Source organism: Erythranthe guttata, chromosome 4 (assembly GCF_056151865.1).
Source record: "Erythranthe guttata isolate IM_541 chromosome 4, IM_541, whole genome shotgun sequence".
NCBI classification, from domain to species: domain Eukaryota; kingdom Viridiplantae; phylum Streptophyta; class Magnoliopsida; order Lamiales; family Phrymaceae; genus Erythranthe; species Erythranthe guttata.
Window position 1 is genome coordinate 13,604,071 of NC_142536.1, and position 23,998 is coordinate 13,628,068.

Consider the following 23,998-nt stretch of genomic DNA (forward strand, 5'->3'; position numbering starts at 1 on the left):
CATGGTGAATAGTGAACACAGAGAAAAACAAGAAAATAGAAAAGGAACGGCGGAAGAGAAGAAGAAAAAGAACCAAGTGTGAGAAGCAAACCCTAAAAGAGGCGGATATTTAAAGCACATGGACCGAGAAAATAGGCAGAGAAAGAGAGGACTCTTCGGATACTGGATATTTTCAAATCAGAAAAAGATCCCACAAAATCCGCCACTAATAACAAGCAAGATATTCTCCACACGAAACATCAAAAAATAAAGAAGGCAGATGACATGGCTATAGCCACGTGGCCAGAGACAACTAGTAGCCAAAAAATTCACAAAGCCCCAAAAAAATTTAAAAAATTTTAAAAGAAAAAATCTTTACGGAAAAGAAAATCAAGAAGATCACAAGATTAAAAGTTGAGGGCTTGGTTTTCATGAATTAATTAGATAATCTTAAAGAGAATCACAATAGAAGGCCACCTAGCAAACTCTTGGATGCACGATATAACTATAACCCCATGACCATACTCAAGAAACCATAATTTAGGTAATTTTTAAGGGTTATGAATGCATATGCGATTAGCACAGCAATTCGATCGTGGACTTCAAGGAGAATTTCCTAATATATGCTTGAATATCATCCCAACTTTTCTTTTTTTTTTTTTTTTTTTTTTTTTTTTGAATTCGGACTATTTTCTTCTCCCTTTTTTTTTTTTCTTTTTTTTTTAATTTGAACTATTTTTCTTCTCCTCCCTTTTTTTTGTTGATATGATGTTCAAGCAAACATTAGGAGGGCAACCTTCCTAAGAATCCACATAGCTTTTAAATAGAAGTCAGAGATGCATATGCGGTAACATAATTCTCCCAATAGAGGTATGATCTTTGAGATGAATGAGGTCATAGTCATTGATCACTCCCGATAGAGGGGGCAGCACACTTCTATTATGATTATCTGTGGAAACAAAAATTAATTCACAAAAACTAACACACAAACAATTAGTCAAAATGAACCTCCAATCATTCCTAGTCCAAAAACAATGATGTCACAGTTATAGGTGACACATATAATGTCCGATTGTGGAATTCAAGTGCAATCCGGACACAAACATTGATTGCACTTATCATAGAAAATTCAGTTTTGCACATGGCAAATTCCAAGCGCTTTACGCAAGGAATCAAACCTAAGGAAATCGAGGGGCTTTGTAAAAATATCAGCTAATTGATTGTCTGTGGACACATAATCTATAGTCACACGTTTCTGCTCAACTAATTGCCTGATGAAATGGTGTCGAAGATCTATGTGTTTGTATCTAGAATGCTGGACAGGATTTTTTGAGATATTTATGGCACTTTCATTATCACAGAATATATGAAGGAGTTTTTCATGAAAGCCATAGTCATTTAACATATGTTGCATCCAAAGAAGTTGAGTGCAACAACTACCTGCAGCTATGTACTCAGATTCAGCTGTTGATAAAGAGATGCAGTTTTGTTTCTTACTGTACCAAGATACTAGGTTGTTTCCCATGTAGAAACAGCCTCCTGTAGTACTTTTTCTGTCATCCACATCTCCTGCCGAGTCAGCATCACTATATCCTGCAAGACAAGTATTAATATCTTTGGAGTACCATATCCCTAGTTCAAGAGTTCCACTCACGTATCGTATGATGCGTTTGACTGCACTTAAGTGACTTTCTTTAGGGTTTGATTGGTACCTAACACATACTCCTACACTGAAACAAATGTCAGGTCTACTGGCAGTAAGATAAAGTAAACTTCCAATCATACTCCTGTATAATGTGGGATCCACGTATGTGCCCTCACAGTCGCGTCCCAACTTTTCAGTAGGACTCATCGGAGTTTTTAGAGGCTTTGCATTATCTAACCCAAATTTACTTACCAGATTCTTGACATACTTGCTTTGTGTGATGAAAATTCCATCCTTCATCTACTTTACCTGCAAGCCAAGAAAGTATGTTAGCTCTCCAACCATACTCATTTCAAATTCGTTTGACATTTGAGAGATAAACTCATCTTTCTTGTGGTCAGAAGTAGACCCAAAAACAATATCGTCCACATAGATTTGAGCCAAAAGGATTTCATTTTTAAAATTTTTGACAAATAGTGTTTTATCTACCCCATCTCTTCTATATCCTTTTTCAACTAGAAAGGTCGTAAGACGCTCATACCAGGCCCGAGGGGCTTGTTTGAGACCGTATAGGGCCTTTTTAAGTTTATAGACATGTTGAGGTTTGAGTGGATCTTGAAAACCTTTTGGTTGTTCGACATACACTTCTTCATTTAAGAGACCATTTAAAAACGCACTTTTTACATCCATTTGGAAGAGTTTAAACTTTAAAGCACAAGCAACTGAGAGTAAAAGACGTATTGACTCAAGACGTGCTACCGGAGCGAATGTTTCATCGAAATCTACTCCTTCAATTTGGGTGTATCCTTGAGCAACAAGACGAGCTTTGTTGCGAGTTATATTACCAAGTTCGTCCGTTTTGTTTTTGAACACCCATTTTGTACCTATAACGTTTACCTGGTCGGGTCGTGGAACAAGTTCCCACACTTCATGTCGAGTGAACTGCTCAAGTTCCTCTTGCATAGCTTGTACCCAATACTCATCAAGAATTGCTTCTTTGATGTTTTTTGGTTCTATAGTAGAAGTATAGCAAACATACCTGACCATTTCTTGGTAATCAACTTTGGGCTTATTTCGAGTTTTCATACCTTCATCAAATTCTCCTATCACCTTTCAGAAGGATGATTTTTTACAACTCGTTTTGATGGTCTTTTTCTTTCTTCTGTGCTTTCCTTCGCTGCTGTCACTCCTTCTGTGCTATCATTCACTGCTGTCACTTCCTCTGTGCTGACGACTAGCGTTTGTACTGGTACAATGGTTTTTTCAGGATTAGCGTCTTCCTCATCCATTCCTGCAGATAAAACTTCGTTAAAGATTACATTAATGGATTCCATAACTGTAACACCCCGCCTTTCCAAAACCCGAAAACCCTAAAACCCGAAATTAATATTCCTAACTCGAGAATCCTTAGGTAATATTGTTACGTGATGATATTTATATGACTTACGTGAATTTAATTATGTGAAATATTTATGTGCTATATTTTTAGTAGAATTATTTCCTAGCAAATTTATGTGGATTATGTGAATTAGACTACAATATGCTATATTTGATTTATTAATTGTGATGATACACTACCATATACATACACTATATATGATAGCATACATGCATACATACATGGAGTTTACATGCATTGCTTTATTATATAATATTATATTATATATGTATATGTATATAGCCGTGTAGTGTGTGTTAGTCAAAAGGGTGGGAAATTAAATTATTATTTAATAAACTTCACATGGCACTTAGTTGAGTTTTACACTCTTCTTCCACTTTCTTCTTCCACATCACCCCCTTGCTTGTCTTCCTCTCTCCATTCCACCGAAACCTCACCACCACCTCCATTCTTCACCTTCTTCCACATCAACTCCCATTTTCAAAGAAAATAAAAAAAATAATTTTCAAAGTCATCTATTTAACCATGAACTTGTAGTAGCCTAGAACACCATTATCCAAAGGAAATATGCATCTCACTTGAAAATCCACTCCATCTCCTTCACCATCAAAAATAGCTAGTTTGGCTAGAGCTTGGCATCAACCTTGGAAGCATTTTCCTCCATCTTTTCTTTCGGCTTCTTAAGGTAAGAAATTCCGATTTCTTGATGCAATTAAATGGCATCAATAGTATTAAAATGGTTTTCAAAATTTTCTAAAAGATTGGGAGTGATTTCGAAAATTTGGGGCTTTTAGGAGAAAAATGGAAAATAAGTGTTTCTTGTTGATTTCTTGTTCTTGCATGCATCATCTATGTTAGTAGTGGGTAAATAAAACTTTTATTGGCCAAAAGAATTAAAAATTTCAGGTTTCAAAAAGGGGTTTTCAAGAAAAATGAATTTTTAACTTTTATGGGGTTGCATGTGTAAATCGAAAGATTTTTGGGTCAAATCTGTAATTTTCGTGAAGTCAGTCCTAAATGTGTTTTGAAAACCGTTTTCCAGCATTTATAGAACAAAATTTTCGGATTTAAAGAAGTTTTGTGAGAAAAAAAAATGGTTTTTTGAACTTTTAGTAGTATTGCATGTGAAGATCTAGAGATTTTGGGGTGAAATATGTAATTTTCGAAATTTCTGCATACAGTTGCTTATTAACTTAGTTTTCTGCATTTGGTAAAGAACAAAATTCAGATTGTTAGGGCTTTTCATGAAAAAGTGGATTTTGAACTTTTAATGTGGTTGCATGTGCAAATCTTGAAACTTTTGGGTCAAAACTGCAATTTCCGAAAAATCTCTCATTTTTTAAGTTTGGATCTGTCTTTCCAGTAAGTATTAAATGAGGAAAAAGTTTTCTTTACAAAGTTTTCAAAGTAATTAAGGTCACATGAGAGTTTTGGATTTTTAAAAGGAAAAATGGAATTTTCTAGTTTTTAATTCCAAGAAAATTCGAAACTTTGTGAAAATTCAAAATAATTTTAAAATCTGAAATTTGGGTCAGTTAGGAGTTCTAGGATTTAATTTGGTAATTTTTGGAATTGGTTTGCTATTATTTCGAAATTAGATCATTTTGCATGTCATGTATTATGTGTTGTGCTTTAATTTCCATGTTTGTGAATTAATAATCATGAATGACGAAACTTGAGATTTTGCACCTTGAATTACTGCATGGATGTGGATTAATTGCTGTGGGAATATATTGGAATGGATTATTACCTAGAAGTGGTAATTAATTCATTAAATGAAAGGTGAAAAATGGGTGCTTGCTTTACAAGCATGGTTTGCTATTAATTGGTGATGTTTTAATATGTTGGCTGCATGTGTGTGTGCTGAATATGTGTGAGTGTGTGTGTGTGCTGATTGTGCATGTGGTGTGTGCCGTGTGTGGTTGTGTATTTATGTGTGTGAATTTGGGGATTTTTGCCCAAAGTATAAATAGGTGGTAAATTGTGATATTTGTGTAATTTTGTGGCACTTGATTAATATTTGTGATGTTATGTGTGGGTCATAAACATGATTTTGAAAAGTTGCATTAAAAGGTTTTTAAATTGAAAGATTAATGGAATATCGGGTAATAAACAACTCGGATATAGTGGGCCGGTATCCAACTAGGATGATGTGTATAGTGGTTTGATCCCCACTTAGTGAAAACGGGCTCGTAACAGGTTTATTACTCAGGTACAGAAATTAATCTTTCACGGATCCGATAAAACGAAAAATGTGTTTTTCATGATTTTCAAAAAAGGGCATTTTAGTCATTTTGCATAAGTACGTGATTTTGTGTGAATGATGTGTTTTCGTGAGTTATATGATTTGACCGATTGCCTCGTGTTATTGTACGGAACGTGGGTAAGAACGGGAATATAATATTATATATTATGTATAACGTATTTCCAAAGTTTGATATTACTCGGATTTCTTACTGAGCTTTATAGCTCATATAGATGTCTTTTAATTGCAGGTAGTAGTAATCCTCAACCGGGATGGGTCGAGTAGCGGATCGAGGTCTTGCCCGGGATTTTGGAAGTTGTACGAGGACCTATGAACGATGCTAAAGTCTTTTGGTTATTCTCTTTTGGTGATGTAATATCAAAACGTAACATTTTCCCTTTCGTACCTTTTGAACTCATTATCGTTACAATCGTACTTAACCCCTACCATAATATAGTAAGTTTCGTAATTTGCTATTTTCATGCCTCCGTTAGTGATTTCCGAATTATTCACCAAAATAACCTTTCCAAACTCTGATTTCTTTTCGAACCAAAAATTGATAGTTGATAGTGTAGCACTCGAACGAAAAACCTCCTCTCGAAACTCGTTTCCGAAACCTTTAAAGTAACCTAAGGAAAGTTTTTGAAAATGCAAAGTTTTTTTTTATATATACCCATAAGAAGATATTTTTGATAATTGCATTTTCGCCCCATTCCAAAGTTTTAAAAATTACAAAGTGATCCTTTTGCTTCCGCTAGTTTAATGAACATTCCGATAAACCGGTTCGATTTATCGCCCGTCTAGAAGGGGGGTGCTACAATAACAGTCATTGTACGTTCATTATAAACGCGATATGCCCTGCTGATTAAAGAGTAACCAAGAAAAGTACCTTTGTCTCCTCTTGCAGAGAACTTACCAAGTTGTTCTCTATCGTTCAGGATGTAACATTCACACCCAAAGACATGAAAGTAACTTAAGTTAGGTTTCTTACCTTTCCATACTTCATATGGAGTTTTCTTGGTACCTGGTCTGAGGTGTACACGGTTTATGGTGTAGCAGGCAATGCTCATAGCTTCAGCCCAGAACTTTGTGGCCACTCTTGCTGAGATGAGCATTACGCGAGTCATCTCTTGGAGAGTTCTGTTCTTTCTTTCTACCACACCATTCTGCTGTGGTGTCTTTGGTGCTGAGAATTCGTGGGAGATACCGTGTTTATCACAGAATTTTGTGAATGAAGAGTTTTCAAACTCTCTCCCATGATCGCTTCGAATTCTTCCAATATTGCTGAATTTTTCAATTCGCAATTTTTTGCACAGAGTTTTGAACTCATAAAAGGTATCTGACTTTTCCCTAATGAAGCGTACCCAAGTGAACCTTGAGAAATCATCAACACAAACTAGAACATACCTTTTTCCACCAATGCTCTCGGTTTGCATTGGTCCCATTAAATCCATGTGAATGAGTTCCAAGGTCTTGCTAGTCCCTGCATGATCTGTGTTCTTGTGAGATGTCCATACTTGTTTTCCCAGAGGACAGTCACCACATGACTCAGGTGTGTCAGTCTTCAGTTGTGGTACCCCTTTCACGCAACCTGTATTAACAAGACGGATTAGATCATGAAAATTTAAATGACCTAGTTTTCGATGCGAGAGATCAGTGAGATCAGAAGAAGTGTGATGACATTGATCCGATTTGTCAATCTGATCAATTTTGTAGCAATTGTCTGACGACCTGTATCCGGTTAGAACACAATTTTTGTTTTCATCAAATACTTCACACTTACGCTTTGTGAACCATACAGAGTCGTATAGATCACACAACTGACTTACACTCAGAAGATTTGATTTCAAACCTTCCACATACAGAACATTGTTCAAGTTTGGCAACCCTCCAACATTTAAGTCTCCTTTTCCCTTTACATAAGCCTTATTTCCATCTCCAAAAGTAACCTGTCCACTAGACATGTTATGCAGATTTGATAAGAAATTCCTTTCACCTGTCATGTGTTTGGAGCATCCACTGTCAAAATACCAAGAGTTAGTAGCACATGCATTTAAAGATAAAATAGCTGACCAGCAGTTAGTACTATCATTTGTCATCCTTTGTTTATGAGAGTTGTTACTTTGAGAGTAAGTAACCCACGCAGCGGATTTGGATGTCTGATATGCTAACTGTTTATTTATCAATTTCCATCTTTTAAAGCATTTAGGCCTGACATGCCCTATTTTGTGACAGAAGTGACAGATAGGAATAAACTTAGTAGGATAGGATTGGTTGTTCACACAAGAAGATGTGGAATTGACAAATCTGATTTTCTGGTTTGACCCAGTGTTAGCATTAGATTGTCCATCAGTATATCCTAACCCAATTCTTTTGGAATTGGAAGGATGAGCATTTATGATTTCATATAATCTATTTGAGGGAAGAAATGCAGTGCGATTTAACTTACTGACAGAAGCCTCAAACATTGTGCTAACAGGCGGTGAAACATCTTGGTGATCATCAGCATGCACTTTTGGAAAAAGATTTTTCCTCATTCTTTTTGCTCTTTCACCATCGTAGTCCTGCCAATATTTCAACAAATCTTTGAGATTGTCGATGTCTTTTTGTGCAAAGTCCTGCTCCACTTCAAAGACTTCAATCTCCATCTCAAGTTCATCAATCCTGTCATTCAGTTTTGTGATAACTCCTTTGTTTTCTTCTTCTTGTTCTATGATTCTTTTTTTCAGGAGTTTATTTTCATTACTAACTTCATGACATTGCTTCAGGAGATCATCCAATTGTTTTTGAAATTGTTGGATGGACTCTTCACCTTCATCTTCTGATTCGTCACTCCCTGTGGACAGAAAGGGCATATTTAGATTTTCGTAATTTTCATTTTCCTGTGTGACATACCTGAGATGTGGCGGTTCTGTGCACGTGATGTCCTCAAGTGTGGCATCTGTGATTCTGCAAGTTCCACAGAAATCATTGTTTGTATCATCGTCACTAGCTTCACTTTCATCATCACACTCTGAGGTGTCATCACTCCAAGTTGTGGCAAGTGATTTTCCTTGTTTTTTCAGAGTGTTAGCACATTCTGCTTGGATATGACCATAACCATGACATTCTCTACATCGAATTCCCTTCTTGACTTCTGGCTTATCTGTAGAGGTCCTGGGTTTTCTCTCAGAGTTTGTAGGATGTCCATTTCTCTTGATGAATCTCCCGAAATTTTTTGCTATTAAGGACATGGATTTTGTGAGTTTGACTTCAAGTGCTGTCATAGGAACAGTAGGCACAGATGTTGTGGTGTCCGATACAGTTTGCAGAGCGATTTTCCTTTCCTTGTCCATTACGCTGATGTTCAACTTGTTTTCAAAAGTTTGCAGATTTCCAATCAGATCCTGAAGTCGCAATGAGTCCACATCACTTGCTTCCTCTATGGCAGTGATCTTGTACGCGAATCTGTCTGGCATGGATCTGAGCACTTTTCGTACAAGTTTAACTTCAGGATAAGTTTCACCGAGGCCATGAGCTTCGTTTGATATGTCACATAATTTGGAGTTAAATTCGCTCACGGTCTCATTTTCTTCCATGTGAAGATCTTCAAACCGGGTGGCAAGCATTTGAAGTTTGGATAGTCTGACTGAAGCAGTTCCCTCGTACGCTGTTTGGAGTTTCTCCCATGCTTCTTTAGCACATTCACACGCAGAGATTATCTTGAATTGATTGATATCAATTCCATTGAATATAGCATTCAAGGCCTTGGAATTCATGTTTGCTGCAATTTGTTCGGCTTTGCTCCAGTCTTTCTCATGCTTCTCAGTTTCAATCCCTTTCTCATCTGTGGCAACGGGTCGCTTCCATCCAGTTAACACTGTTCGCCATGCATCTTTATCCATTGATTTTATGAACATCTTCATCTTAGTCTTCCAATAGGAGTAGTTGGTTCCCGTGAGTAGTGGTGGGCGAGTCGTGGAACCTCCTTCCATATGAGAAGTCATAGTACCTACGAATAATAAATGGCAAATAAATCAAATTCCCAAAATCACACACTATGTATGTCTAGTGAGAGGCTCTTGATGCCAATTGTTGATTTATATGCCTATAGAAATCAGTTAACTTAAGTTGTAACAGTTAAGTTGTGGAAACAGTATTCAGTTACAACTGTAAATCTTGTGTTGTGACAGTTATACTTTACTTAAAGTAAATAAACAGAACACAAGAATTAATGTAGTTCAGACACAATTGTGCCCTACATCCACGTGGACCTGCAAACACGATTTCACTAGTTCAGATTTACAGTGTACATTAATAGGACTTATTAAAAACACTAAAGACTCCCTCTTTATGTAATATGCCGTTCTTGTACACAACTCGAACTCCGTGTTTCTTCCAACAGCAGCTCCACACCGCGTGCCTAGAACTCCTTTCTGGCCTGAACTCCCTTCAGTGACGCGGTTGATCTCCCAAGAGATCTATACAGCCAATATGTATATGTTGACACATCCAACGATGGCACAGTTCTGTTCAGCAGAACGTTTCAGCGATTCTTCAAAGCAACGGAGTGATTTTTCTCCCAACAAAAGTGTCACGGTCTTTGTGAGGTGAGGAGCCTTACATAGGCGTGAGATCGGCCTCCAAAGACCTGTCTTCCAAAGGAACCGAATAACTAGGAAACAGAATCCTAGTCAATATCTAGTTCTAATCTAGATAACTATAAAAGATTCCTAACAAGAGTAAAGTACAAGGAAATAAATCTAAGTCCTAAAGTATTACAAAGGTAGGACTCTGAATTTCCAAAATAAACATGGGAACAAATCTTTAGCCAATCTTTACTTCCCAAGTGAGGCGGATTTCTTCCTTCGTGGAAATCTGGCGCCAACAATCTCCCCCTTTGGCATAGATTTGGTCAGAACCCATGTTTAACAAGAACTCCCCCTGCAGATAAGATGGAAAGAGAAAAGACTCCCCCTGCTACACAGACTGTTAGCACTCCCCCTGCATCACAAACTGTTAGCACATAACATCACATATTGTTAGCACAATAACAGTGCTACTTAAGTATTTCCTGCAGTGAGACAAATAAGAGAGAGATATAGAGTCACTCCAAAATTAACTCAAAAATAGTTATCAATGCAGATAAAAAGATAACAAATAGAGTCTAAGATGCAAAAAAAACAATACTAGCTATTACAGACCCAAGACATACAAGAACCGCGTGCATTTTTTTGGAAGAAAAACCACTTCATAGCATCGAAGGTTTGCTAGGCGTTTTGCGAAGCAGGACTGTGCCATCGCTGTGTGTGCCAATATATACAGATCTGTTGTATAGATCTCAAGGGAGATCAACTGCGTTTCTGAAAGGAGTTCAGGCCTGAAGGGAGTTCGAGGCACGCGGTGTGGAGCTGCTGTTGGAAGAGACACGAAGTTCAAGTTGTGTACAAGAACGACATAAAGAATTAAAGAGGGAGTCTTAATTATTTTAATAAGTCCTATTCATGTACAATGTAAATCTGAACTAGTGAAATCGTGTTTGCAGGTCCACGCGGATGTAAGGCATATTTGTGTCTGAACCACATTAAATTCTTGTGTTTGTTTACATGCTTTCAGTAGTTTATAACTGTGTTAACACAAGAATTTAGTTGTAACTGAATACTGTTCCACAACAACTGTTACAACTTAGGTTAACAGATTTTCATAGGCATTTAAAATCAACAATTGGCATCAAGAGCCAGTCACTAGATATACTTAGTGTCTGATTTTGGGAATTTGATTTATTTTCTTTACTTGTTGTAGGATGAGTATTCACAAGGAAGGCAGTTCAACTACCCAACCCCCGTTGCTAGATGGAACGAACTATACGTATTGGAAAACCAAGATGAAGATGTTCATCAAATCAATGGATGAAGGTTCATGGCGTACAGTTCTAACAGGGTGGACAAGACCAGTAGCCAAAACCAGAGAAGGTGTTGAGTATGAAAAACACGAAGAAAACTGGAGCAAGAAAGAACAGGCAGTGGCAAATACCAATTCAAAGGCTTTAAATGCTATATTTAATGCGGTTGACACCAACCAATTTAAATTGATATCTGGTTGTGAATGTGCCGAAAGGGCATGGGATATTCTTCAAACTGCGTATGAAGGAACAGCCTCAGTAAGACTATCAAAACTCCAGATGCTTGCCACTCGCTTCGAAGATCTTAGAATGAAAGAAGATGAGACTGTAGCTGACTTCAATTTGAAGTTGTGCGACATTGCTAATGAAGCTCATGGCCTTGGAGAAACATATTCTGAAGAGAAACTTGCGCGCAAAGTTCTAAGATCTCTTCCAGATCGATTTGCATACAAGATAACTGTAATTGAAGAGGCTAATAATGTTATGAACTCCATCTTGACGAGCTCATAGGAAACTTGCAAACATTTGAGAACAAGCTGAGTATGAGTAGAATGGACAAAGAAAGAAATTTAGCTCTATAGTCAACCGATGTTCCAACTTCTGTTGTTCCGACTACTGTTGTTTCCACTCTTGATGTACCAACAGTGTCTGCTGTTGAAGCATAACTTATCAAATTAATGGCACGTATTGCTGAAAATTTTGATAAGATGGTCAAAGTAAATGAGAATCCCTCAAAGGCTGACACACGCCTCAAGAAAAGAAGAATTCAGTGTAAAGAATGTCAATGATTTGGTAAAGAATGTCAATTCAGTGTACCAATAGACTAAAGAAGTGGGGAAATCTGTTACTACTGCCAAGAGTGATGACATGAAAGACTCCAATGAGGAGAAAGACAAAACGGATGGAAACCTTTTATGTGGAACTAGCACGATTATTCAACCAATAGCTGAGGCTACAGTGTCTGTGCAGACATCCGTCAGGTATGAACATTCTTTGTCTGATCACCTTGTTAGTTAAACTCTTCTTTTAATACAGGTGAAACCAGCTCAGATGATGAAGAGGAGATTACTGCAGAAATGATTCAGCAACAACAAGATGAATTGCTCAAAACATGTCTTGCTGTAGATGAAATGAATAAGGCCTTGAAGACACAAGTTGCTGAGCTCGAGAAAGATAAAGAGGTACTTTTGTTCAAATTGAATGCTGCTACAAAAGATGTTGAGAAACTAAAACAACAGTTAAATTTAAAAAAATCTCAACCTCCTCCGAGTAAGAAAAAACATGTGTGTAAGTTTGACAAAAAGGTTGATCCTAAAAACACTTTTGTGAAGAAAACTGATTGTCCTAACAATTCTCATGTCTTAACAAACCAAAATTTTTCTTGTAAAACTAATGGAAAAAAATATGTTCCAACTTGTCACTTCTGCCATAAATTGGGTCACATCTGACCAAAATGTTTCTTAAGATGGAAGTTGATAAATAAGAGTTTGTCACAACATTTACCCAATTCCGCTGCGTTGCAACATGCTCATGAGATGGGACACTCTGATATAAAACAAAAATGGGTGCAAACAGATGACATTAATTGTTTTTCCGCTGCAACTACTCTTAATGCTTGTGCTAGTAACTTGTGGTACTGTGATAGTGGTTGTTCTAAGTATATAACAGGTAATCCGAAGCACTTGAAGGACTATCAGAAATGTGCAAGTGGACATGCAACTCTTGGTGATGGAACTAAGAAACATGTAAGAGGTAAAAACACTATTAATATTGGTAGAGATCTAGTTGAACAAAAGGTTGTGTCAATAGACTGTGTGTCAACAGATAATCAGTTTGTTGATTCTTTTACAAAACCTTTAGATTCCCCTCGATTTGATTCCTTGCGTAAATCGCTTGGAACTTGCTGTGTTCATAAATGAACAATGAAATGATGGTGTAACCATCCTTCTGTTATGTCCGGGTTACACTTGAAAGTTTGATAGGACATACTGAGTTACCACACATATCTTGTGGTAACATGTTTCAGCCTTTGTTGATCCTTGTTTTACTTTGAAAGGTTTGATTGTTTATCCTTGTTATCTGAATTTGGGTCGATAATTTTTGTGGATTAATTTTTTGTTCCTGCGAGGACTCTAGATAGAAGAGAGCTTCCACCCTCTATCGGGAGTGATCAATGCCTATAACCTCATTCATCTCAAAGATCATACTTCTATAGGAAGAATTATGCCATTTGCATATGCATTCCCGACTTCTAATTAAAAGCTATGTGAATTCTTAAGAAGGTTGCCCTACTAATATTTGGTTGAACTACATATCAGGAATCACAAAAAAAAAAAAAAAAAAAAAAAAAAAAAAAAACGGGCAGAATAAAACATGGGTGTGATTTCTTGGGATGTTGTTCAGGTATTTATTAGTGAAATTCTTCTTGAAGTTCACAATCGAATTGCTGTGCTAATCGCATGTGCATTCATAAACCCATTAAAATACTTAATTTATGATTTCTTGAGTATGGTCATGAGGCTATAGGTATATCGTGCATCCAACAGCTTGTTGATAGCATTTTATCTAGTTTCTTTCAATGTTCTTTTAATTAATCCTTGAAAATAATCTTCCTATTTGGCTAACTTGGTCTACTTGATTTCCTTCATTTTTCAAACTTGGTTCATGCTTGGGCTGATGTTCTTTAGTTTTTCGAAAATATTTTAAATTCCAGATTTATGAGGATAATCGAATTAAGGGGATCTAGATATTTTGTATTTTTTTGCGGCTTACCTTATTTGTTGGCTGCGTGTCTTAACAGACCTTTGTTCTAACTAGGACTCTAAGTCTATCTTTGGCACAGACTGATCGGAAAGGGGGAGTAGTAACAACCTCTGCCGTAACAACTTGCGTTGTGATTTCATGCACTTTGAATTTTTGTGTTTGATATGTCATGCGTTTAAGTTTATATATTGATATTGCAGGAACATTTAGTTGGTTATGACATTTTTATGTCGAAACATTTAGTGTCCTAACAGTCTGTGTTACAGGGGGAGTATATCTCTTCTGCAGGGGGAGTAGTTCTATTTTGCAGGGAGAGTTCTTGTTAAACTTGGATTCTGACCAATCTATGCCAAAGGGAGAGATTGTTGGCGCCAGATTTCCGAGTATTGAAGATCAAGGAAATCCGCCGAGTTTTGGAATTAAAAGATTGGCAAAGATTTGTTTTCCATGTTTATTTTGGAATTTATTAGAATCTTATTTTATAATACTTCTATTAGGACTTATATTTATTTCCATGTATTTTATTCTAGTTAGGTATGTTTTGTACTTATCTAGAATAGAAGTAGAGATCAACTAGGATTCTATTACCTAGTTAAATAGATTTCTTGTGGTTCAAGTTAGGTCTCAGGGCTTATTTTTGTGGCTATATAAGCCTCCAAGACATACAAGAACCGCGTGCATTTTTTGGAAGAAAAACCACTTCATAGCATCGAAGATTTGCTAAGGCGTTCAGCGGAGCAGGACTATGCCATCGTTGCATTGTGCCATCGCTGTGTGTGCCAATATATACAGATCTGCTGTATAGATCTCAAGGGAGATCAACCGCGTTTCTGAAAGGAGTTCAGGCCTGAAGGGAGTTCGAGGCACGCGGTGTGGAGCTGCTGTTGGAAGAGACACGAAGTTCAAGTTGTGTACAAGAACGGCATAAAGAATTAAAGAGGGAGTCTTAATTATTTTAATAAGTCCTATTAATGTACACTGTAAATCTGAACTAGTGAAATCGTGTTTGCAGGTCCACGCGAATGTAAGGCACATTTGTGTCTGAACCATATTAAATTCTTGTGTTTGTTTACTTGCTTTCAATAGTTTATAACTATGTTAACACAAGAATTTAGTTGTAACTGAATACTGTTCCCACAACAACTGTTACAACTTAGGTTAACAGATTTTCATAGGCATTTAAAATCAACAGTACGTACACACAGAATACAATACAATACAATTGAATCGGTTGTTGTTGAGTTGAATTGAATTGTTTAATTAGTACTAGCAGGGTTAATATTAATTGAGTTGAGGTTGGAATCGCTATTTGCATGCAGTAGGTGTAATTAATGAGAAGAGATATAAAGAAAGGATGGATAGTAGTAGTTATGAGAGGGATACTTATGAGATGTTGAAGGTGAAGGAGGAGGCGTTGGAGAGGGCGAGAGCAGCAAATAAGAAGAAGGAGACGGAGGAGGAGGAGGAAAAGGAGGAGGAGAAGAAGAATAAGAACAAGAGTCGAGCAAAAAATGAATATCGGTCCAAGTGGGATTGAGACATCATGCTGCCTTTTGCCAATATATATACTTGTTGAATTACTTAATTAGGACAATGTTTGTTTGTTTGTTTCATCATGCATGTCTTCTGTTTGAATGCCTATTTAATTTTCGAGGTTTCTTTCTTCTCTTCATCTTTTTTTTTGTCGTTATCATGCATCCTTACTAGGGGTGTAAACGAGCCGAGCTCGCCTCTTTTGGCTGGCTCGAGCTCGAGCTCGAGTTTATTTTGTCGAGCTCGAGCTCGAGCTCGCGAGCTCCTCTTTTTTGGCTCGAGCTCGAGCTCGTGTCAGTTGTGTCGAGCTCGAGCTCGAGCCCATTGTCTTTTTTTTTTTTTTTTTTTTAAATATTTTTTTAATTATTATTTTATTATTAAAAATTATTTAAAAAAATAAAAAAATAAAAACTAAATTGTAATTATATATATTTTTAATATTTGTATTTATTTCTATAATATTTTACATTATTATACATTATTTAAATAAAAATAACATATAAAAAATAAAAAACATAATAAAAAAATAATAATAAATCCGGCTCGCGAGCCGGCTCGCGAGCTCATGAACAACTGAAAACCGGCTCGAGCTCGGCTCATCAGAAAGCTCGAGCTCGCGAGCTCGAGCTCGAGCTCGAAAATCTCGAGTTCGAGTTCGAGCTTTTTACGAGCCGGCTCTTCGAGCTCACGAGTCGGCTCGGCTCGTTTACACCCCTAATCCTTACAACGTTGTTGTTCTAACATCTCAATTGTTTGCCGGCATATCATAATCAAGCCAAATATTGGATTCTTCTTACATTTCACATACTACCTTTTTACATAGTTCGTGAGACAGTAATTTTGAGCCAAGACAGAAATATTAATTAAAATATTTTTTTTTAGAAAAAACAAAATTTAAAAAAAAAAAAGTCAATTAACAGTTAAATTACTGCCGGAGACAATGGAATTAACAGTTTAAATAAAAATATTAAACTAGTTTAAAAGTTATAAACACAATGGAATTAGGGCTAAAGTTCAACTCATATAAATATTATATAAAATTTGTATAATATTAGATTTTGCTAATTAACACCTTGCCTATTATATGTCATTGCACACAACTACCAGAAATTAGTGGTAAACATAATTACATTTTTCCTTCCTAAAAAAAATAATAATTTTTTTTCGTATATAAGTTGATTTACTTTTAATGTATAAATAACAGAGTGGTGTTATTTCTACTTTAAATTATTTCAATTCACTACCAAATTTATATAAAATATTATAAATACCCTTCAAATTAGTAATTCACCATCTCCCCTTATATTCGCTTAACTGAAATGATTTATACATATATTTTTAAACTTGCAGACACCTTTTTTTACCATTCTTCCAGAACCAAAAGGTAAGAACTCTCTCAAGCATTTAGAGTTATTTCTCAGATTCCGACCTAGACGACAATAGATCAGAGGTAATTTCAACATTTTTATGATTGTTTTGTTACGTAGATTACGATTATGGAAAAAAAAAAAATAACGCGTCTGGTAAAGCTCGTGTGATTCTACGCGAGCACATAGAAGTTACTCGTGATAATATTATTATGACTACTGTATATTTTAATAACGATAATATAAGTTAAATATTAAACAAAAATATTAAACTAGTTTAAAAGTTATAAACACAATGGAATTAGAGCTAAAGTTCAACTCATATAATATTATATAAAATTTGTATAATATTAGATATTGCTAATTAACACCTTGCCTATTATACGTCATTACACACAACTTCCAGAAATTAATGGTAAATATAATTACATTTTTCCTTCCTAAAAAAAAAGAAGTTTCGTATATAAGTTGATTTACTTTTAATGTATAAATAATAGAGTGGTGTTATTCCACTCTAAATTATCTCAATTCACTACAAAATTTATATAAAATATTATAAATACCCTTCAAATTTGTAATTCATCACCTCTCCTTATATTTGCTTAACTGAAATGATGTGTACATATATTTTTTAACTTGCAGCCACTATTTTTAACCATTCTTCCAGAACCAAAAGGTAAAAACACTCTCAAGCATTTGGAGTTCGTTCTCGGATTCCGACCTAGACGACAACAGATCGGAGGTAATTTCAACATTTTTATGATTGTATTCTTATGTAGATTACGATTATGGAAAAAAAAAATAATAACGCTTCTGGTAGAGCTCGTGTGATTCTACGCGAGCACATAGGAGTTACTCGTGTAGAACCACGCGATCAAATGATTTTTTTTTTAAATTGAATAAATGCGTAGTATTTAATTGAAAAAAATTAAAAAAAAATTGAGCTCGTGTGTTTATAGGCGAACACGGGGACTGAGTTCGTCTAAAACCGCGCAAGCTCGTTTCACCAAGTTCGCCTACAAATACACGAGCAATTGATTTTTTAATTTATTTATTTTAATTTATTTATTTTTTAAGGAAAAAATATTGATTCAATTTTTCTGTTAAATTATAGATGGCATGAGGTAGAGGAAAAAGTTTAATGAGTCAAGTTGCGGGAATAAATAAGAGTTTTATGAAAGCTTTGGGGGAAGTCGAACAATCCGGGTCTTCTGTACCTATTGTCGATGATCTTTAAGTCGATCATGTTCGTACTCCGTTGCAGTATGCGTACGTTAATGATGATGAGATGGTGGCTAGCTAATGAGGTTGATGACGGCGATGATGAAGAGGAGATGGTGGATGATGATCATGATGGTGGTGAGCCGACATGTAGAGATGGTCGTGGCGTAAATTTTTCACTTTTGGATGGTCCGCCGTATTTGGAGTTTCCGTGCGAGGGAGGAACAGAATTGGAGCTTATGTGTTGGTTCAAGTCAGGCATAGGATATGTTTGGGATGGCTATGTAAGTTTGTTTTTAATACGGATTCTATATATTTTTATAATATGCTATCTAATATATGCAATTTATTTTAGGAACGTCGTACTACTGGACGGGTTGAGTCGAGAATCAAAGCACTGAAAACCTACCTCGGCCCGCATGATGACACGATGATTGACAGGTTAGAGGCAACCGGACTTTACCACTTACGACACTAATACGAATCAACAGCTAATATTAGCTTTCGTCGAGAGGTGGCAGCCAAAGACGACCAGCTTCCATATGCCGTGGGGAGAGATGACGATCACACTCCACGATGTCGTTTTCATCATGGGGTTGCGATTGGACGGACTGTTAGTTGTAGAAATATCAATAGCTCTAGTTCATGATTGCAATCAACTCCTCGATGCACGATGTACACTATTTACCATGTTTCGACAAACAATCAATTAATACATAAATGCAACATTTTATATAACAAAAATAAAAAAATTCTATTGCATACATGTTAGTCGTCGTATGACCAAAATGGACGATGTTGTTAATTTAACATCTTACAAATCTCTCCGTGTAAATCAACCACGAATGATTGACGTATGTTATCAGCTTGGGATATTCCCCGTACAAACTAACAATCTCAATACAATTGCACTCATACTCTTCCTCAGTCTGCGAATTCACTAACGTTTCTCAGTCCATCCTCCGGAACAATACACCGTGTTTTTTGTTGTCCAGGAACTTCGACGCATTTGCCTCAAAGTTTTTGTTTATGTGATATAAGCATAACATGATTCGACTGTGGAAACACGTTAGGCAATGTTTTCAGTAGGCCCAACTCACGATCTGTCAGTATCACTTCATGTTCTGGTCCGGGCGGTAATATATCTCGCAGACATCTCAAAGTCCATGCATAAGTGTCCTCATCTTCACGTGACAGAAAAACAACAACAATAGTGAAGTTCCTTCCCACCGAAATAAACCCAATAGTTTTTCAAAAGAAACATTTCATATTTACATGAAGGTAAGTATAATTTTATCAACTCATAAATATAATGTAATAAATTAAATTCAAATGTAAATAAGTATTACATATTAGTCTTGTAAGTGCAATCCATCAGCATAACGTATGGAAATAATTGCAAAAGGTTAATTGAATATGGGTGCGAGAACATAACGTCTTGCACCGTATCGCCAGCTGAGTTTGTTCTATGCCATTTGCTATATCCACTTTCACTAAGTTAGTGCCACATATGTTGTACAACTGTTTTTTCTTTCATTTCCTCTCGTCTAATTTTTGCTGATTCATTGTACACATCCCTCAAGGCCGCAGACGTAACCGGATTAGTCTCTCTCAAGTGATGCAAAATTTCCTTCGGCTTAACATTATTGTTTTTCAATAACTTTGTCATTTCTCGTTACTCTTGAATCAAGCAACTTAATGAAATTATTCTTTGTGGATATTTATGAGGAAGATGATTATGATTGCCATCTTTGATGGTAAGGCGTCATAATCCATCACAACCCTCTTTACCCCATAGCGCAAAAGGACACATGCACTTGATTCAACTGACTTCCGGCTTGTTATGACATCGACATTTTTTCCTTTTCCTTCATAGGCCCTTTTACACGTCAAATATTATTTGTTCGTGGAAAGACTGACGTCTAATCTCATGACCATGACTGACGGCCGTATTTATCACTCACTCAATCAGTGCATCTTTCCTCTCAAATGCAGTAGAAATTATAAAAATTGACTGAAATCATGTAACTTGAATTTTTCCGTATCTTCATCATCGTTTATGTATACTTCATGTTTTCAGATAAATATGTAACACCCCACCTTTCCAAAACCCGAAAACCCTAAAACCCGGGACTAATATTCCTAACTCGAAAACCCTTAGGAAATATTATTACGTGATTATATGCATTACGTGGATTTAAGTATGTTTCTTACGTGAATAATTACGTGCGCTATTATATATGTGATTTATATGATTCAAATTTCCGTAAATTAAAATACTATGAAATTTCGTGAATTACGGGGTTTATGTGAATAATTGCGTATTCTTATTTATTTGATAAATTATTTGAAACTTGGTAAATTATTTGAATTGTATACATATAAATACACGTACATACATGCATGCATACGTATACATACATATATACTTGCATTATACATTTGAATATATATATATATATATATATATATATATATATATATATATATATATATATATATGTCCGAAATTGTGTGTGTGTGTTCGGATGTGTGTGTGTGTGTGTTAAGATGCAAGTTGTGATTTAAATTAAATAAATAAATTATGTGTAATTAGGCATGCACTTACACTTGGCAAATGCTAATCATTTTAGCTAAGCCTACACTCTACCTTCATTAGTAAGATGAAGAGACACCTTCATCTCTTTTCCTTCCAACACCTCCATACTTACTTGTCTTCCTCTCCTCTTTCCACCGAAGCCATCACCACCATCATCGGCCCCCCTCTCTCCACCTCATTTCTCATTTTCAAAGAAAACCCCAAAATAAAAATGAAGGTTCCTTATTTAACTCTTGCCATAGACTACTCCAAAAACACCATCAAAACCACTTGCCTCCTTACGGGAGATCACAACTCCTCCCTCCTTGAAGCTCACACCATCTCCTTCACAATCAAGGTGGCTTGGTTGGACTTTGGTGCTTGAAAGCTTTCCTCCCTTTCGGCTATTTTCTTTCTTCGATTTTAAGGTAAGAAATTTCGATTTCTTGCTGCAATTAAGGGACATCAATAGTATTGAAAATATTTTCATGAAATTTTAAAAGATTGGGGAAGATTTCGAAAATTTATGAGTTTTTGAAGAAAAATGGAAAAATGAGTGTTCTTGTTAAATTCTTGTTCTTGCATGCATCATCTGTGTTGATAGTGGTTAGATACAGCATCTATTGGCCAAAAGCCTCAAAAATTTCAGATTTCAAAAAGGGATTTTCAAGAAAATGAGATTTTTAATTTTTGTGGTTGCATGTGTAGATCTTCGAAAGTTTGGGCCAAATCTGTAATTTTTGTAAAGTCTGTCCGAAAAATGTTTTCAAAACTGTTTTCCAGCATTTTTTGAACTAAAATTTCGGATTTAAAGAATTTTTGTAAGAAAAAGTTGAGTTTGAAATTCTAGTAGGCTTGCATGTGTAGATCTAGAAATTTTGGGGCAAATTATGTAATTTCCGAAATTTCTGCATAAAGTGACTTTTCAACTTCGATTTCTGCATCTAATAAAATATAATTTCAGATTGTTAGGGGTTTTTCATGAAAAAGTGGAATTTGAACTTTTAGTGTGGTTGCATGTATAAATTTCGAAACTTTTGGGTCAAAACTGCAATTTCCGAAAAATCTCTCATTTTTAAAGTTTGGATCTGTTTTTCAGCAAGTATTAGATAGGAAAAAGTTTTATTTATTAAGTTTTTAAATCAATTAGAATTATATTAGAGTTTTGGATTTTTTAAATTGAAAAAGGGATTTTCCTAGTGTTTAATTCCAAAAAAAATCGAAACTTTGTAGAACTTAAAAATAATTTCAGAATCTGAGATTTGAGTCAGTTAGGAGTTCTAGGATTTAATTTGAGAGTTTTTGGAATTAGTTTGCTAATATTTCGAAATTAGGACAATTTGCATACCATTTAACATGTTTTGTGCTTTAATGTTTATGTTCTTGATTGAATGGTGATGAGTGATGAACTTTGGTATTTTGGTACTTTAATTGCTGTTGGATGTGTTTAATGGCTGTGGGAAATTGATTGAAATGGATTATTACCTAGATGTGGTAATAAGTCCATTAAATGAAGGTAAAAAGGTATTTGTTCTTGAGCTTGCTTTGATGAGTAATTAGTAATGTTTAATGTGTTGAATGTGCACGTGTGTGTGCTGAAAATGTGTGAAGGTGTGTGCTGATTGTGCATGGTGTGTGTGCCGTGTGTGGTTGTGTGTGTGAATTTGGGATTTTTGCCTAAATTACAAATATGTGGTAAATTGTGATAATTGTGTAAATTTGTGGTACTTGATTGATATTTGTGATGTCATGTGTGGGTTATAGCATTATTTCGAAAAGTTGCATTAAATGATTTTTTTTGAAAGATTAATGGAATATCGGGTAATAAACAACTCGGATATAGTGGGCCGGTATCCAACTAGGATGATGTGGTAGTGGTTTGATTCCACTTAGTGAAAACGGGCTCGTAACAGGTTTATTATCCGGTACAGAAATTAATCTTTCACGGATCCGATTAACCGAAAAATGTGTTTTTCATGATTTTCACAAAAAGGGCATTCTAGTCATTTTGCGTAATTACGTGATCTTATTAAATGATGTGTTTTCGCGAGATATGTGATTTGACCGATTGCCTTGTGTTGTTGTGCGAAACGTGGGTAAGAACGAGTATACAGTATTGTATATTATATATATAACGTATTTCCAAAGTTTGATAATACTCGGATTTCTTACTGAGCTTCATAGCTCATATAGATGTCTTTTAATTGCAGGTAGTAGTAATCCTCAACCGGGATGGATCGAGTAGCGGATCGAGGTCTTGCCCGGGATTTTGGAAGACGTACGAGGACCTATGAACGATGCTAGACTTTTGGTTATTTTCTTTTGGTGGTGTAACCCTAAACCGTAATATTTCCCTTTTCGTACTTTTGAACTCATTTTCGTTATGAATCGTACTTAATTCCTACTTTAATATAGTAAGTTTCGTAATTTGCTATTCTCATGCCTTCGTTAGAAATTTTCGAATTATTCACCAAAATAACCCTTTCGAACTCTGATTTATTCTCGAACCGAAAATCGATAGTGATCTTGTAGCACTCGAACGAAACCTCCCCTCGAAACTTATTTCCAAACCAAGCTTTGTATTCGGCTAAAGTAACCTAAGCAAGTTTTCGAAAATGCAAAGTCTTCAATACCCAAAAGAATATATTTTTTTATAATTGCATTTTCACCCCATTCCAATGTTTCAAAAATTACAAAGAGATCCTTTGCTTCCGCTAGTTTAATGAATATTCCGATAAACCGGTTCGATTTATCGCCCGTCTAGAAGGGGGGTGCTACAGCAAGTGGTATCAGAGCATGGTTCATAGATACTCGTACGAACTTCACGGGTTTAAAGACTACTCGAGACGCGAAGCTCGGACCATCCGGTAAAGTATGTGTATTATTTTCTTTATGTGTTTTATTTGCTTTACTTATTAATGATAATTAATATAGAAGTAATGGCGAGACGTATAACCCGAGCAAACCCGAGCAATCCCGCTGATGAACCACAAGACCCCAATGAAACAATTAATAATCTCTCCAACTTAATCCGAGAACAAGCCCAAAAACACCAACGTCAAATCGAACAACTTCTCCAACGTAACCAACCCCCGCCTCAAAATAATGCGCCTCAAGCTATATATGAACGATTCCTCCGAATGAACCCATCCGAATTTCACGGTGGAACCGACCCCACTATAGCCGAAGAGTGGATCAAATCTCTCGAAGTCATCTACGACTACATGCAAATGACCGACCGCGACCGCGTGCACTGTGCCATATTCCTACTCCGAAACGAAGCTCGTCACTGGTGGGAAGGAATCAAAGAAGGAACGAACCTCGAAACCTTGCCATGGACCGAATTCAAAGTTCAATTCTTCGAAAAATATTTCTCGAAAGACGTGC

At 36.0% G+C, this 23,998-nt stretch overlaps 1 protein-coding gene, 2 long non-coding RNA genes and 1 pseudogene across 3 annotated transcripts; 2 read left to right on the forward strand and 2 right to left on the reverse strand.

The window, feature by feature from the left end:
* Nucleotides 1-809: 809 nt before the first annotated feature.
* Nucleotides 810-1,924, reverse strand: LOC148771182 (secreted RxLR effector protein 161 pseudogene; annotated as a pseudogene).
* A 1,040-nt stretch (nucleotides 1,925-2,964) lies between these two features.
* On the forward strand, nucleotides 2,965-5,744 carry LOC148771183 (uncharacterized). The gene is made up of 2 exons (XR_016030863.1): nucleotides 2,965-3,708; nucleotides 5,519-5,744. It is a non-coding gene; the product is annotated as an uncharacterized LOC148771183 (long non-coding RNA).
* Nucleotides 5,745-6,068: 324 nt separating this feature from the next.
* Nucleotides 6,069-9,254, reverse strand: LOC148771184 (uncharacterized). The gene has a single exon (XM_088817525.1). The coding sequence runs from the start codon at nucleotides 9,252-9,254 to the stop codon at nucleotides 6,069-6,071; it is 3,186 nt and encodes a 1,061-aa protein (XP_088673651.1).
* Nucleotides 9,255-20,562: 11,308 nt separating this feature from the next.
* LOC148771185 (uncharacterized) lies at nucleotides 20,563-23,038 on the forward strand. The gene is made up of 2 exons (XR_016030864.1): nucleotides 20,563-21,039; nucleotides 22,822-23,038. It is a non-coding gene; the product is annotated as an uncharacterized LOC148771185 (long non-coding RNA).
* Nucleotides 23,039-23,998: the final 960 nt, after the last annotated feature.

Coding starts and splice junctions, on each gene's coding strand:
- LOC148771184 (XM_088817525.1), bottom strand. CDS start 9,254: ATGACTTCTCATATGGAAGGAGGTTCCACGACTCGCCCACCACTACTC.